The sequence below is a fragment of the Dufourea novaeangliae genome, unplaced genomic scaffold, assembly GCF_001272555.1.
Source record: "Dufourea novaeangliae isolate 0120121106 unplaced genomic scaffold, ASM127255v1 scaffold65, whole genome shotgun sequence".
Taxonomy (NCBI): Eukaryota; Metazoa; Arthropoda; class Insecta; order Hymenoptera; family Halictidae; genus Dufourea; species Dufourea novaeangliae.
The window spans coordinates 1289591-1304677 of record NW_015373961.1 but is presented as its reverse complement, the minus strand read 5'-3'; the positions used below and the strand labels follow the sequence as shown (position 1 = coordinate 1304677).

General features: G+C 47.2%; 1 protein-coding gene across 2 annotated transcripts in view; it reads right to left on the bottom strand.

Annotated features, from left to right (window-relative positions):
• Positions 1-15068, bottom strand: part of LOC107186517 (ankyrin repeat domain-containing protein SOWAHB) — a 150970-nt gene extending 135902 nt beyond the window's left edge. For both annotated transcript variants that reach the window (XM_015574399.1, XM_015574400.1), the window contains exons 1-4: positions 14942-15068; positions 14703-14764; positions 13719-14105; positions 11837-11986 (exon numbers count right to left, since the gene is read on the bottom strand). In XM_015574399.1, the coding sequence (XP_015429885.1) occupies positions 11837-11986; positions 13719-14105; positions 14703-14764; positions 14942-15068 (726 nt within the window). The remainder of the gene's footprint in view (positions 1-11836; positions 11987-13718; positions 14106-14702; positions 14765-14941) is intronic.
• Between the last annotated feature and the right edge of the window lie 19 nt (positions 15069-15087).

Here is a 15087-nt window from a genome sequence, read left to right as displayed (position 1 = left end):
ACGCTGGGTTCTAGTACCCGTTGATATGTATTCGTTCATCGAGAACTTTCGGATCGAGCTAAGGCCGTGACTACAAAATTCGACGAAGTATGCATAACCGGTTGACTCCCCCCGTAGTAGATACCAGCAATAGATGGCAAACTTTCTCGAGGATCCGGACACGCACTTAAAACTTTCCACGCGATAACGTCTTCGAGATGTTTCCGAATGATTCGCCGTTGAACTTCCGCGAGTTACCCCTCTATTATCTAATCCCCCCACCTTTGGAACAAATAAAGAAAGAACAGTTCCAGAAATACGTCGATCGTCGAACGACAAACGGAGCCGGAACACGTAGGGCCCTGGAATGCATAGCGTCAAACGGACCATGAGAAATTTCCACCGAGGACCGACCCTGTTATTATCCTGGACCAAGGGACGTTGATTCTTTTCTCCTCTAATTAAATTAACTACGCTTCTTCTAATTCGTGGGCTTCGGCAACATGCGGATACTCGAAAACCACCGTTCGTGCACGTGCTGCGCGACCGCCACTCTTTTCCCCAGGACAATGGAAAGAACGCAAAAACAGGGTATGTTGGAGGAGCGGGGTGGGATGGACGGAACGAGCGGTTGCTGTTCAGCGTGGAAACGTTTTAATAAACGGACGTGTGTGTGCTACCCTCCGGACCGAGGGGGTGTATAAATATATTCGGTTTGTTCCAGCGCGCGCGGAAGAAGAGAGAAACGGAGCCACGAGTCAGGAGTCGGGGCAGAGGGTTAGGATATCGGTGGAACGACGAAAGGAACAGAGTCGAGAGAGGATAGGAGGGTGGCGGGTGGGACGAGAGGCGAAACATGTTGCGGCACGAGCTGCTTCAAGAACACCGCAGAATTAGCTTTATTATAACCTGGGGGCCATCCATACATGCCTAACAGAGAGCAGGAACATTCGCCGGCCAATAAGCCGAATGCTAACCAAACATTTTCGCGACTCGCCGCACCCTCGAATTTATCCCTGCCCGCCACGACCCAGCGTAAAGCCCGTCCAACTGGGGACGATGAGGGGGAGAGGATCGATTTCACGAATTAAAGCTGGATATCTATTTAATGCACCCCCCCCCCCTCTGTTAATGTCCGGCCGCAGTCGACTATTAATACACCGGGCCCTGTTTGCGGAAACCACTTAAAAGATTACCGACAGTTTAGGGAATTATCGGAGCCCGTGGATTAGCCCGGAGCTGTATATTTCGTGCCATCTGGCCTCTGGGAATTTATGACGCCACTTAATTTAATAAGAACGATAAGCTTTTTCTTTCTTCGACGAGCTGACATTTCCGGGCGGTGATTAATTGTCCGGAGGATCGGTTTGTTCCGAGATTCATTCGTTCCCGTTCATGGGCTCGTTCAACAAAGATCAAAGGCGAACGAAAAAAGTTCGGAAAGTTGTTCTACATCCTCATTAGGACATAACGAGGTACATTTTAATGAATTGGCAATCGGATATAAGGAAATCACTTCAATCTCCTCGAATGAACTACACCAACTTGTGTCATTTACAAAATGACGAAAAAAGAAACGATAGAATGCTCGTACGACTGTGGGTTAGAAATAGACTAAGATGAGGTTGAAATCTCAAACTTCTATACAACCAAAGACTGCCACCATCTGAGATAGAGATCTACCATCTTCATGAACACCGTGCCTACTTCCTACAGCCTGCGCATCTCAGACAAGACTCCAGATCATCAGGCGATCGCGTATCCCGCTGGACGGGAAAATTCCCCATAGCTCGACGGTGGTCTAACGAGGATCGTTAAGTGGAACTTTTCCATAGCTAAGCGAACGATTAGGCATCCTCCTCCTCACCCCCTGGATTAGCGTATCTCGCGGGCAAGCGCGAGATCGATTATGCGACGCTGCGGATAACGTTTGGACCTGATTTATCCCCCTAATGGGCGTTCGCGCATTCATTTCGTGGCCGTACGAGGCAATTCCACGGGGCTTCGTCGGATGGCGGCGGCGGCCGTACTGCCGCTGACAGGAAAACTCTCGGTGGGTGATTCAGCGTTTGGTTCGGCGACGCCTCCCAACGACCACACCATAATGCCTACCTAGCTCCGCGCCCACCTACACAAACGCCATTTCCATCGGCCGCTATCGTCCGGGATCATAATCCAAGGTTTAACCCGGGCGGCCGACGAAATCGCGGCCGGAAACGGACGCGCGGAATGGGGAGAATCACGACGACGACATGTCGACTCTGTCCTGTGGATTCGAGACCCACCCGAGCCAGACGTGGTCCGGAGTGATCCCTTTGGCTGAGACCCAAAATAATCGAAGGAGAGGAATTTGAAAGTTTATCGGAAAAATTAGTAGTTTCTGAGTGTAACTCTAGACTCTGAGCATAATCATTTAACAGTTAGTCTTCTGATTAATATTTCCTAATTCTAGAAGAAAAACGTTCAGTAAGAATCCCCAAAGTTAAAGTCTAAAACTAATTGAGTAAGTTCCACAAAACGCAATCTTCTAGACTGACCCGTTTCCCGAACGAGAACAACAGGAAGTGAATCGAAGGACAATCAATTTCGTTGTTAAACCGTGCAATCGAATAATGGAACAACACAGATTCCGGCCGAACCAGTTTTTCATATTGAAATACGAACCTGGTAACGGCGAGGGGGGTCTCGCGTTCGACAAGTCGAGCATCGAACGATTACACAACGCCCGAGAAATTCGAGAATGGAGGCGATTATTAGTTCGGCCGGTGGGTAGGTCGGATGTGAGTAATTCATAACCGGCGCCTCGTATTTTCGCGGACGGCACGTCGAATTTGGTCCGGATGGAGAACATGGAGCATCGACGCTGCTCGCTTTCCTCCCCTCACAACCCCCCTTTCCCACCCCCCTGGCAAGCCCTCCGTTGACAGGATTATATTCGTACGTACCTATCGTGTTCCTCGGTCCCGCAATACGCGTCGCGCGATCATATTCCCGTCGAGTAATAAATTTACCATGGTACTCGAGCGCACAACCATCGTACGATTGTCGTCGGTCGATTGCCCTGTCGGCTATGTCACTGTTTCGAGGATCATTCTACAACGACAATCCACGCAATTATGGCCCGACGAAGGTCGCGAACGAGATGTTACACTGGTGTATCCGTCATATTCCAAGATGGTTTCAAGATTGCTGCTTGTTTTATTCTTAGGACAATTTTTTAAGTCTCGATCGATCATCGTTTTGGTAGATCATAGTTCCAGTTGACTAGGTCCTTCTTAATTGTTCTGTTATTTTGAAGAATCAAAGAGTTACTCTAAAGTTGGGCTATCAAGAAATGTAAAAGGTACGAAGGATTTGTTTTCTCAATTACTCTATAACTTCGAAGAATCAAGAATCAGGCTAAAGTTGGCCAATCAAAAAATTGGTTTCCTGAACGTGAGAATATGGTTGCCCAACGACGAATCGATACTACTGAAAGAAAACTATCCCAACGTGTATCCCGTCCACGTTCATTCACAGACCCAGAATCTGTGACGCCGACGCGACAGAAAAAAAAATAAACATCGTCACGCGGAGATCGGGCTTAACCATCCCCCGCGTTGGTTTCGTATCCTAACGAGTTTATCGTATCCTCTTTAACGTTATTAACACGGGCTAACGAACTGGAAGTGCCGAGTCACCGAGGTTCCTACGCCAAACGCAGTTCCACCAGGTACACTGTACACCTGTACACGTTTGAAGGTGTGCGTTCGTCCGTGTACCGTATACGTAAGATCTGTACACAGACACACACAGGCTTGTAAGTGCAGGGAGAGAACCAGGACGCTTCGATGGGACAGGTTACGTGTATAAGGTGGGATAAAGGTACGTATAGGCGCAGGCCGGGCTGTCTGTGCGGCCCTGATACCCCAGTCTCTGGGCTAATTCCGAGGTGTAATCTGCGGGTACCATCTCAATGGATTAGCATATAGATAGCGAGGTGGGCTGACCGTATATATGTATATATACGGTGCCTAGACCACGTCGGGGGGACGCGGCCATGTCCGTTTTGGTCTCGTGTCCTCCGGACGTAAGGGGGTCAGGTGGTGCTGCAACACCCCCGCGACTCGGAACGGGGAATGAACCCCGGGAGCTTTGTGTGCTCGGGACGCCCGTGGCTAATGAAGAAGCCAGTGGACCAATAGTCTGACAAACTGCTTCCTTCGTTATTACTGGGCTTTATCAAACTGTGAGAACCATGGGGATAATACTCCTTGAAATCCTTTACCTCGCACTTTTTTTATAGACATGGTGAAAGTAGAAACAGGAATTGGAAGTAAGTTAAAGATACATGTGAAAGAAAGTGTCAGGGTCCTTGGAGACTCCTACAGTTATCGGTACCGATCCAAAGTTTAGATACCTGATTAAAGAATCAACATCGGTTGGTAATACCAAATCGCCAATAACGGCCATCCTACATATATCATTACATCATACATCATCTACCGAAATGTAGGCCGCGCAACAGAATATGACGTCGACCCCTTGGACACCATAAACAACGAGAGAGAGAGAGAAGGTTAAGAATTCCTCTGATTCTTAGAGAACGTCGAGAGTAGGACGAGAAGAGGTACCAGCACGAAGTGTGATCGACATGAATGGCAGTTCGCCATTGGCAGCGGCCACGTGGGGAGGAGCAAACCAAGGAGGGGGGACGGAGGGGGGACAAGAGGACCGAATATTTCGCTGGAGGTGATTCGGTCGCGAGGTAATTTGTGCTCACAGCGGGGCTGAGCAAACATGCGCGACGGGGGTGCCTCGAAAAATTAAATAACTCGATGACTGGTCACATTCTCCGACACGCGGCATACATAGCGCGCTCGGCCCGTTGGACCCCGTGTACATACACACGCAACGAATCACCGTTCCAAGATCCGTCCGCGGAAGAAGGGCGCCTCTCTCGGTTGAATGACGTGCGGGGCCCATCCGCTCCACACACCGCAGTCCCTTCCATTTCCATCGGTGCAAGGCCCCCGGTATCCCTGGGGAACACACCGTGGACCTTGGCTGGAAGCTAGGACGCGACGGGCCCAGGACTCGAGGGCCCAGGGAGCGAGCGAGCGCCGGCCTCCCGCGGACTTATGAATACAAATAGCCGCTCACTGCGCGACTCAGATCCCTGATAAGGAACACTCCGCCTGGCTTACCGGTACCCACCGTCTAGCATAAAGTACGGACTTAGGGCCCTTCACGGACACCGACGCACGACCGTTTAACGGAAGATTATCCTCGCGGACCGGCGGAAGATTCGCATCGGACGATATCGTCGTTGTATCGGGGTCGAACGGAAGAGCCACGGAATGTTGGGCCCCGTTCGAAGTCGAGGCAAAGGAATATACCTACACACAAGGAAACGAACGGACTCCTTGTATCGGTTTCTTTCTATCCGAACGGTGAAAGAGACGTTATTAGCCTTTCGAACAGATATATACACTACTTCCGGAGGGGGGGGGGGTCGTTTAAAAGAGAAAACGTACGGAAATTCATCTACAATAGATAAAAGAATACGTGCCCGTGGAGCGTAGAAAGCGGAGATAGAGCGTAATCATTTTCTAGGTGGTCTCTACTCGTCCATGATCGAAGCGAGGCAGCTTCGACCGGGGCAAGAACAGAAACCGTAATGCAAAAATAATTATACCATGTTCGCGGGTAACTCAGAGTAAACAGGACGTAAGGGAACGGAACCGGATGCTTATTAAATTTTCATGTATTCAATTTGAAAAGTGCGTATCTGCGTCTTCGCTAATAGCGCCTCCGCTGATAGTACACGAACGAACGATCGATGGGGCTAGATAAAAATATATGTTCTATGAATATTCTCCCGTAGATTGCGCGCGGAGCAAGGAAACAAAATTTATTCATGCTCGTTTCGGTATTCGCGACGATCTTCCGCAACGATCTCCGGTGTGTCCCTCTCCGCGGAGCGCGGCGAAGACCCACAGGAATGCATTTCACAGTGCCGATAACAAATTACGCGTCTTCATCCATGTTCTGCCTTCCAAGCAGAAAGGAATGCCATCGCTCGATCGGTCATTCCCTTCGGTTTCCATCCGGTCGATCAGTAAGAAGATACCCACGCTCCCGCCGTGCGTTTCAGGATTGGAGACAGTATCTGGCTTTATCTGCGGCTAATGTCGTGTAAGAACTACGCCTCCCTTCGATCTACTGACAACCATTTGTTCGGACACTCCTGAACCGGGAATGGAAGGTGACTCGAAGCTTTACCAACGGATATACAATGTTTCTTCGGGATGGAAAAGGGAACGTATGAATTCCAGCACGACGAAGAATTGTAACTATATACCAATTGCCTCTTGTGTCATGCGTGGCAACCATTCGTGCCGATTAAATAGACATTCATCAGTTTGTTCGAGGGACCGATCGTTGAGTACACTCGAAATTCGTTCGGTTTACTCACGCACGCACGTCACGTGGATCGACAGCAAGGCGGGGAAAAAAAAGACATTTCTGTCCCATGTACGGACCACCAAGAACGACGTGACCCGGAAGGGTGGAACCCCGTTTGCTATCATGACAGACACAATCAGTTTTCGACATACTCTCTGTCACTACGGGAGACGGACTCCCGCGGACGAAGGTAGCTCTTGGTGAATGGCGCATACGAAACGAAGAAGTTCAGGAGATCTGATTTATTTGGTACGACCCTCGACTCTGGGAAATATAGTTTCGCTCCGCGGTAGTTTCTTGAGCTCCATTAATTCTGATGATCGCCTACCTTCTACTTGATTCGTTTCATTATAATCGTTTCTTTACATAACATTCTGCGAGCAATTGCTTGTCTAGATCTTCGAAGGGTATACGGAGAATATTTACATCCATGGATCCCCAGAAGACCTTGGGAAATCCTTGATGGAACCACAAATGACCTAATCGAAACCCTCCAAGCATCTCTAAAGCCCTTAGAAAAAGCTTGAAAAAAATCTCCAATAGTTTGAAAAATCACTCCAAAGACCGCCAATTTTTAGGCATATTTACCTAATATAAATTGTTAATAATACTCAAATATATCGAAATTTAAAGTATGTATTAGTCAACTATGTTTAAGTGTCTGTATGAATTTTTTTCAGATTCAAGCTTATCTTATAAAATACACATGTATGTATATTCTTTCTGCATTAATAAAATATAACATCTACTTCGAATATCCACTGAAAAATCACAATTTCACGTAAGATAACTAATTACATTCAATTATTACTCCAAAGATGCCCTGGTATCCAACACCGAATCCACGAATAAAATAACGATTCCTAATAGGAACAAAACGTTTCGTCGGGAACAATGGACGCGTTATGTGTATCTTGTTTTCCCCTGTCGCTTCTCCGTCAGTGTACAGTGGTTACTTCCACACGAAGACATAAAGAATTCCCGCGGAAGCGAGGGCGGGTCGGACACGACTGTTAAGCAAACAAATTTAATGCCCGTGTATAACGGGGCACCAATTTAAATGATAATACGCTGTGTGTATGCGTCCAAGATTAACTCGTAATAGGCCGGAATAAATGTCGACGGACCTGTTAGGCGTATATCTAGCACTGCTACAGGGGGGGGGGGGGAACAGTAGGTGCTAACTACTCCTGTAGACAAGCCTGTTTATATTGATGCACGCGTTCTGTATGAACACAGATAGGTACATTCACCAGTGAAATTCGATCCGGGATGGCGCCAAAGAAAATTGGGTCGCGGATCATCGACGGATCTCGATGTTCCTGTTGGTATAGTATAACGGCGATAAATTATTGGCCCCGACGAACGGTACCGACACGACCTATAATTAACCGGAGGACCGGTTATTAAACCTTCGCCCGGCATTTGATTATCATAGAACGAACTGTCACGGTGGATCTGGTTCGCCAACAAATCACCGGCGAAGAGTGGCGACACGGGAATTCAATTTGAACGCCTAAACGCGTCGGTTGATGGATGCCCGACCATTAACACCGAACCTGTAAAACTGTTCTTGGAAATTGTTCATGAAATTTTTCCCTTTCTCGAGTAATTCACGTCGTATCTCATTGATTCAACAGATAATTCTCTTCACTGTACTCCTGTGGAATGTGTGTAGCTCTCGTTCGTACAAGTAAAGAAGCAACAGAACGTTCAACTACGATTCGTTGAGATCCTATCTTTGAAACGTATAAATATTCACTCGACGCAAAACTATGCGATGGTTTTCGTACTTCTGTGGAATCAATCTCACAAAGTACTAATTAATTTATATTCCAAACGAAAAGAAAAAACAAGAACACAGTCTAATGAACGAGATGAAAGAACCAGCCACGAGGACGGGGGTGCGTAACAGTAGCAAAGGCCGAAGAGTCTTCGAACTATGAGGTAAGTTTGCCTCTGGGGGTGTCTTGTCGGTGTTGTCGCGGATGGGATCATGCAAGCTGTGCCCCCTACCCCTGCCCGTTCTGCCGGTGAACCTCTTTGCATATACATTCTGTAAGATTACTTTGTGCGGTTTACACCCTCGACCCACCCTCCCCGGGCGCTCGGCTCGTCCTTCAGCCAGGGCGCATCTCAACCGTCGACGACCTCGCCGCCGCCTCCTTTTGCCAGGAGGCAAACTACCCTGCAAGTTTCAACCGGGGGTCCCTAATGTATGCGGAACTATACGAGAGAAATTCCAAGTTCGGCATGGCCGTGTTAGGTGCCTTTACGATGAGTATCTCTGGCGCGCACCTTCTGTCTCTCTCTCTCCCTCTCGCTATTTCCGCCAGCATACGGAAAGGACGAACTACCGACAAGACTCGCCCGTGGAAGAGGCGGAACACGCGTGATCCTAATTAGAACGCGTCCTCGAGGTGTCGAAGTAAAAGCGGACTTTCTTGTTAGGTGTATCGCGAGACGCCCCACGGCGTTACGCGCTCACCCCTTAATACGGGGTCCCCAAGAAGGAAGAAGTTCCGGTGAACACCAAGAATTAGATAGGGAAGTTCCTTTTTCCTCGTTATTGTGAGTCGAGAAATTTCGCGGTGATCAGGAACGCGGATGGTGTATCGAAGGTAATTATTATACAGCCTCGACAGATTCGAAAAATGTCTGAGAACGATCCTTGAAATTTCTTCGGGAATATATTGGTATGTGAGAGACTGCCTCCGTGGAAAAAGAGGGAACGTATATACAGACGATTACAGAAAATTCTCACGAAGATACAACTGTTAATAGTATTCTTTACCACCCACATTTTCGAGCGCATTTACATAAAAACGAGCGGAGTTCCGTAGCCCCCGTCGGCGCGATGACTACGAATAACCGCATTAACTTCGTAGCATCGTTTTCATATTTCCATTCGGTTAACGCGAAATCCAGAGAATTTCGAGGGAAATTATTTTAAAAAAAAAGTCTCGGGAATTATCTAAATTCACAAGTTTCACAGAGCTAGAACTTTAATCGTCTATCTTTATCACGATACTTCAACCCTACTCGATCGAATAGAGAATTTACTCGTTCAGTAAAATCATGTACAGAAAATAGAAAGATTTGTGCGATTCTATAGAAGCTATTTGTAAACCCGTGGGTACGTCTCCGATCAAGATTCCCAACTCGCCTCGCCACTCTCCTAATTGTCATCGTCACGGTAACGTGATCGTTCCAATCGACACGTAACCGGCCGCTGCATTCAATGACCCATAACGAGCCCGTTCGAGGAAAGCACGCCGGAAAATTACGTGAAAACGTGTCGACGCGGAGCGGACGATCGGCCCGGCAAACGACGCGGCACGCGACACGGACGCTAGACGATGACGACGGGGGTCATTTCGGATGCGAGGGGCGAAATGCCGTGGCCACAGTGCATGATAATTACCCGGTAAAGAAGGCTCCGACGTGGCGAAGAAAGAGAGAGAAAGTCACTACCCACGAAGCTCCCCGGAGATTACAGGATGTCCGGAGGCGAGAGGATTCACCGTGGTGAGTACAGGGGAACCCTATCCACGGCTAATAAAAATTAACAGCCCGGCCCCTGTCGAATTCGTATATAAAAGACGAACCGCCACAAATGGTCGCCAGGGCGGGAATAATAAATAAACGTCGTGGAACCACGCGCCACCCGCGAGAATCCTTTGCGGCTTGGTACAGGGACGAATGTCACGAAAGCTACTTTGTATTTCCGTTGGATTTTGTAGTTCTAGCACGTAGAATATTTTCAGGTGTCCTTTTGGCGGGGAAGGAGTCAGTTTTTTGGAACTTTTAATTGGGGAAGACAAATTTTGTGGTTGTTCGTGGTTCCCTCTGTTCTTTCCACGCAACTACCGCGTAGGTTCCACCGTAAAGTTCCACGTGGTCGGTCCTTTTAATCGTTCGGCACGATAAACATATCGAAATTATGATGGAGAATGGGCCGCGTAAAGGACGACCGGTGGTGTGCGCCCGTGCAAGGTTTTGCGGCGAAAAGGATCCTTTATCCCTCTCTCTCTCTCTTGTCCTCCACCCTCTGCCTCCTCCACTTTTAATTTTCAGGCGCGGCTAATTATGATTTACGGCAACATCGACGCAACATCCTGATCGGTACGCGAGATACCGCCCGCAGGATATTCAAATGCGATGAATATTGCTCGCCGCGATAAACGGCGCACGAACAACGACAGGCGGATTTAATGCAGGGGGAGAGAGAGAGAGAGAGAGAGAGAGAGAGAACGAGAAACGGGAATAAAAGGATGAAAGAAATTGAAGAGAGTAGAGTGGGAGGCGCGCGTGTAAAGGATACGAGAAAAGGATTCTTAGTAGTCTATTCGGTATGCAAGACGAGCACAGTCGGACCCTGTATACACTCGAGAAAGAGTCCCTTCCATCCCTCAAAGGATGTGTATCCTCGTCGATCGTTCGATATATTGATATAGGATGTATATCCTCGCGGATCGTTCGATATATTGAGACCATTTATCCGTGGCGATTCTCTTGGGATTTTTCGCTATTTTTTTTTTCTTTGCCCTTCACCGCGGTAACTCACGGTGTCGAGGCTGATGGCGTTTCGTAGATGGAGGTGTACGATTCGAAACGTTTAAAAACGGCCGGTGTTATTAGCCAGATGCTTATCCCGCGGGGAATAAAAGATACTTATTTGTAGATAGGGAGCTCCTTTACGCGTGTTCTCACATGAATTACATCCGCGTGAAGATCACCGGGCGGATAGTGCAAATCTTTTCTGTTTAGACCGGAGTAATTTGTCGATATTTTATACGGGACGCTGGAATCGTGAATGTCAGTGCGTTCAGTCGCGGTCGTTACACACACGGTTTGTGCCTCTCCAACGTATCGTTACAAAGCGTCGATCGGGATAGCAAGTTAAATAGAAGCAAAAGCTAGCCAGGATGTTATTAGGCGGAGTTAATAGATATCGTCGTATTATTTCGCGATTTGCCACTGACATCTCGCCATTATTCTTCCCGACGGTTTATTTTATTTTTTCGAACAGCTCCTTCAATTTAGCTTATTCGCTGAGTTTTGTAATTGCCACGCGACTCCGTTATTTCGCAGCGAGCGACCGATTATCGATCGCGATTAGACGGGTTAACAGGCGGGCGCGCCTCGCCCGCGGAATGCGTATCCCGCGAAAGAATGGCCACGCAATTTGTTAGTCAATGAATCTCTGAATAGGTTACCCGGGCATAATCCCGGTGGACGGGGATCGGGCCCAGAAAGTAATTATCCTGACTCTCCCCCCTGGTGCAACGCGACGACGACGCGAGAAACCGACCGGCGAGTTCACCTGGGTGAAAGCGTGCACGCGAACGGTTTCGAGCAGAAGAGAAAAAAAATGTTGGTGATTAAGAGAGAAAGAGTTATTGGTTACCTTGTCTGATCGCTTTTTAGTGGGCGTGATAGTGCCGTTAGGTCTGCCTTGGAGATCGGTTTCGCTAGCCATCCGGTTGAAACGTTGCATCCGCTCGCGGAAGCTTAATTGCTCGGTCGAGCTGGGATTCCCCGCGACAGCCTCATCTTCCTGCACGTTTAATATCTCGAATTGCCGAATCTCGTATGGGGATTAACAACACACGCGACTACGGGCCAACTACTGGTTTGCACGCGGAAAACCAACAAATATGCATATATAGCGACAGATGGGACTGACAAGAATCAATAGGCTGACGAGGATTGTTTAAAGAGCGTAAAATGAGAATGGCGGTGTTTGGGTTCTATGGTTTGCTACCGTGCTTCTAATCAAAGCTTTATAGCCGTTGGATGATGTGCGGGCATGCTGAGGAGGCGAGACTAAATAGTAGTGATAAGATTCTTTGGTAAGTCTTACGTGATACAGTCGATTTCGACGAGATATTTGAGAGACACAGAAAGGCTTTTTAGATGGACTGTATTGCTGAAATTTCGTAGATTGAAATAGTGTTCTTACGTGATAGATGAGGGACAGGTTTGAGCCCTGGGAATGATTTTAACCGTACGATTTACAGGATAATTAAAAAAGTGTATACACATTTTCAGTGTGAATCCTACCACCGATATAAATGTTTGAACGCTAAAAAATGAATTGTATTAACTAATTTATGAAACCAGTTGTATGCACATCATTTTCGAATCATCCTGTACAAGTATCATTTATTCCTTCATGCAGCCAATTACTTTTAAGGGACAGGTGTTTCTCAAACGAGTACGTCAAGATCTTATTAAAATGACTTACTCAAAGAAAGACGTTTTCACAATGGAATCCCGCTAAGTGCCTTCGACTGACAAATGCTTTCACAAAAAAAGGTTACATCACATCTACATCACTACACACAGCGCGTGCGTTTTTAGCGGAACAATAGGACGCTGGGTGAGGCAGATCTCAGTTTCGTGTATTACGTTCGCCATCACAGCCACTTAAGTGACATTTACTGTACCCATGATCACCTTTCTATATAACCAAACCCTGTACACGCAACAATATCGCCTAATAATGCCCAAATTATCTAGTCGCAAGTGACTGTGTGATAAAGCGTATCCATGTTTCACCACTTTATCATTTACACGGCATTATTTTCGTGTATAACCACAACCGAGGATTTACAGACAACAAAAAAACTACACATATGGCGTGCCGATTTAAAGAAAAACCAACGTGAAATTTTATCGAACATTTCGTTCTCTTATCGTCAAATAAGCCGATACGTATAAATTTAATTATATAAGTTTCGAGCGTGTAACAGCAACATTTTAATCAGCTACATTTACAAGGTATTCCAATTCTCCGAAACATTTAGATCCGTTATCGTTAATAGCTTGAATACATACAGAAGTATCGTTTAACTCCTCCGACCCAACAAACTTTTGAACTTTACATCGATCTACGGATACATATTTCGAATGAACAGTATATCATTAGTATAATTTGATATTTTAAATGATAATTTCTCCTGTAACGAGATACTGTATGGAGACTGTATACAGATCGGAGAGGTTAAAATCATGGAACCGTTGGTACCATTTTAACCCACGTAAGGTGAACGTTCTTGCCGATGATACAAACACTCATGCCCAGGTCTGTTTGAATCCCCTATGCATAATTCTTTTCAAATGTATTCAAATAAAGCTAAATCTCGGATCAAAACAGACCCAGACGTCATTATTCGCGGGCTAAAAAGCACCATTTGAAGTGCACAGAAGTTTTCGCGCCAAAATGCCGACAATATTTCACGCTTTCTTTGCAACTACGTATGTGTGTACATGCTGGAGAGACTCACCTTGATAATCGCTTCGGCTCCTCCCCGGTTTCTGTCGACGTTCTCCTTATTCTCGATCTTGATCTTATCTTGACTTTTACGGCGTGGCGGCACGGGGGGCGACGACGTTGAAAATCCGGTCTCGACACCGTGACCGCCATTTTTCCGCGTGTCGATCGCTGCCTCCTCGCGAGCGAAATTTGAACACGGCTCCTCGCGAACCGTTCCCGCCGTAGTCGTGGTCGGACTGAGGGGCGCGGGGGGCGGCGGCCGATACGGCGGTGGAGCACGTAACGGCGAGACCGGGGTTATGTCAGGAGTGGCAATGGGCGACCCTATTTCCTCCGGGGAAGAAAGCTCGAGAGAACTTTGCCGGTACTTCTTCTTGAGAACCAAATACTTGTCCCCCTGCACGGAACAATTGCACTCACAATCGGAACATTGCACAACGCCAAGCACAAGGAACGACGCGACCGGTTTTTGGCAGTTTCGCAGGTTCATGTAAGTCAAACACATTAAACGTTTCAAATATACTAACTTTACGCGCGAAGACTACACTACGTGATTATTTGCTCCATTAAACACATAACGACCTCGATACACTTATTCACTCTATCGGAAATGTACGAAAAAGGTTAGATTCTTTCGGAGACTCGCTTCGTTGAATATGTACAGTTCAAACGATAATCGCGATCTCTAAACCAATCGGAGCAGCCACCGACGCGTTCGACCAATAAAAAATTAGAAAGCAAATATGATACGTATAACGTTAAGGCATGCAGCGCCAATTTCGAATATGTACTTACGCAAATAAAACAAATATCAATAATATTCCAATTAGAAAAAGAAATACGAATTCAGAGAAAATAGTATTTCGTTAGAGAACAAGCTAACCTTTCTATCTCCCGCGCGAGACACTTCGTAAAACCGGCAACGTCGTGCCGCGCGCAACAAGTCGCTCCTGTCAAGGCGGAAAGGGAATTGCTCACTCAATGACGTACATACCTCTTCGTTCTTTATGGTGGCCAGGGTGTTTACGTACTCCTTGAACCGATTCCGTGCCTCGACTGTAACGTGAGAATTCGTGCATTTGTTCAGTGACTGTCGTTCCGTATCTCGCCGGGCGTGACAAGTATTGACTCCGTTCTGTGTTTACACACAGCGTACGGGGCAATGTTTAAGGTCACACCTCGGCGTAACAAGACAGTTAGTCGGTCGCGTTCCGTGCCGGAATTTCGACGTACCTCTGGTTTCGGGGTCCGTTAGAAACTTCTTAAAATACTTCACGACGTCGTGGTTACGAGCAGTACCTCCGTTTTCCAATAAATATCTGCGTATCTCCTCGAGAGACAGTTCGCTGGGCGTCGCCATCTTGTCACTACTGACTGGT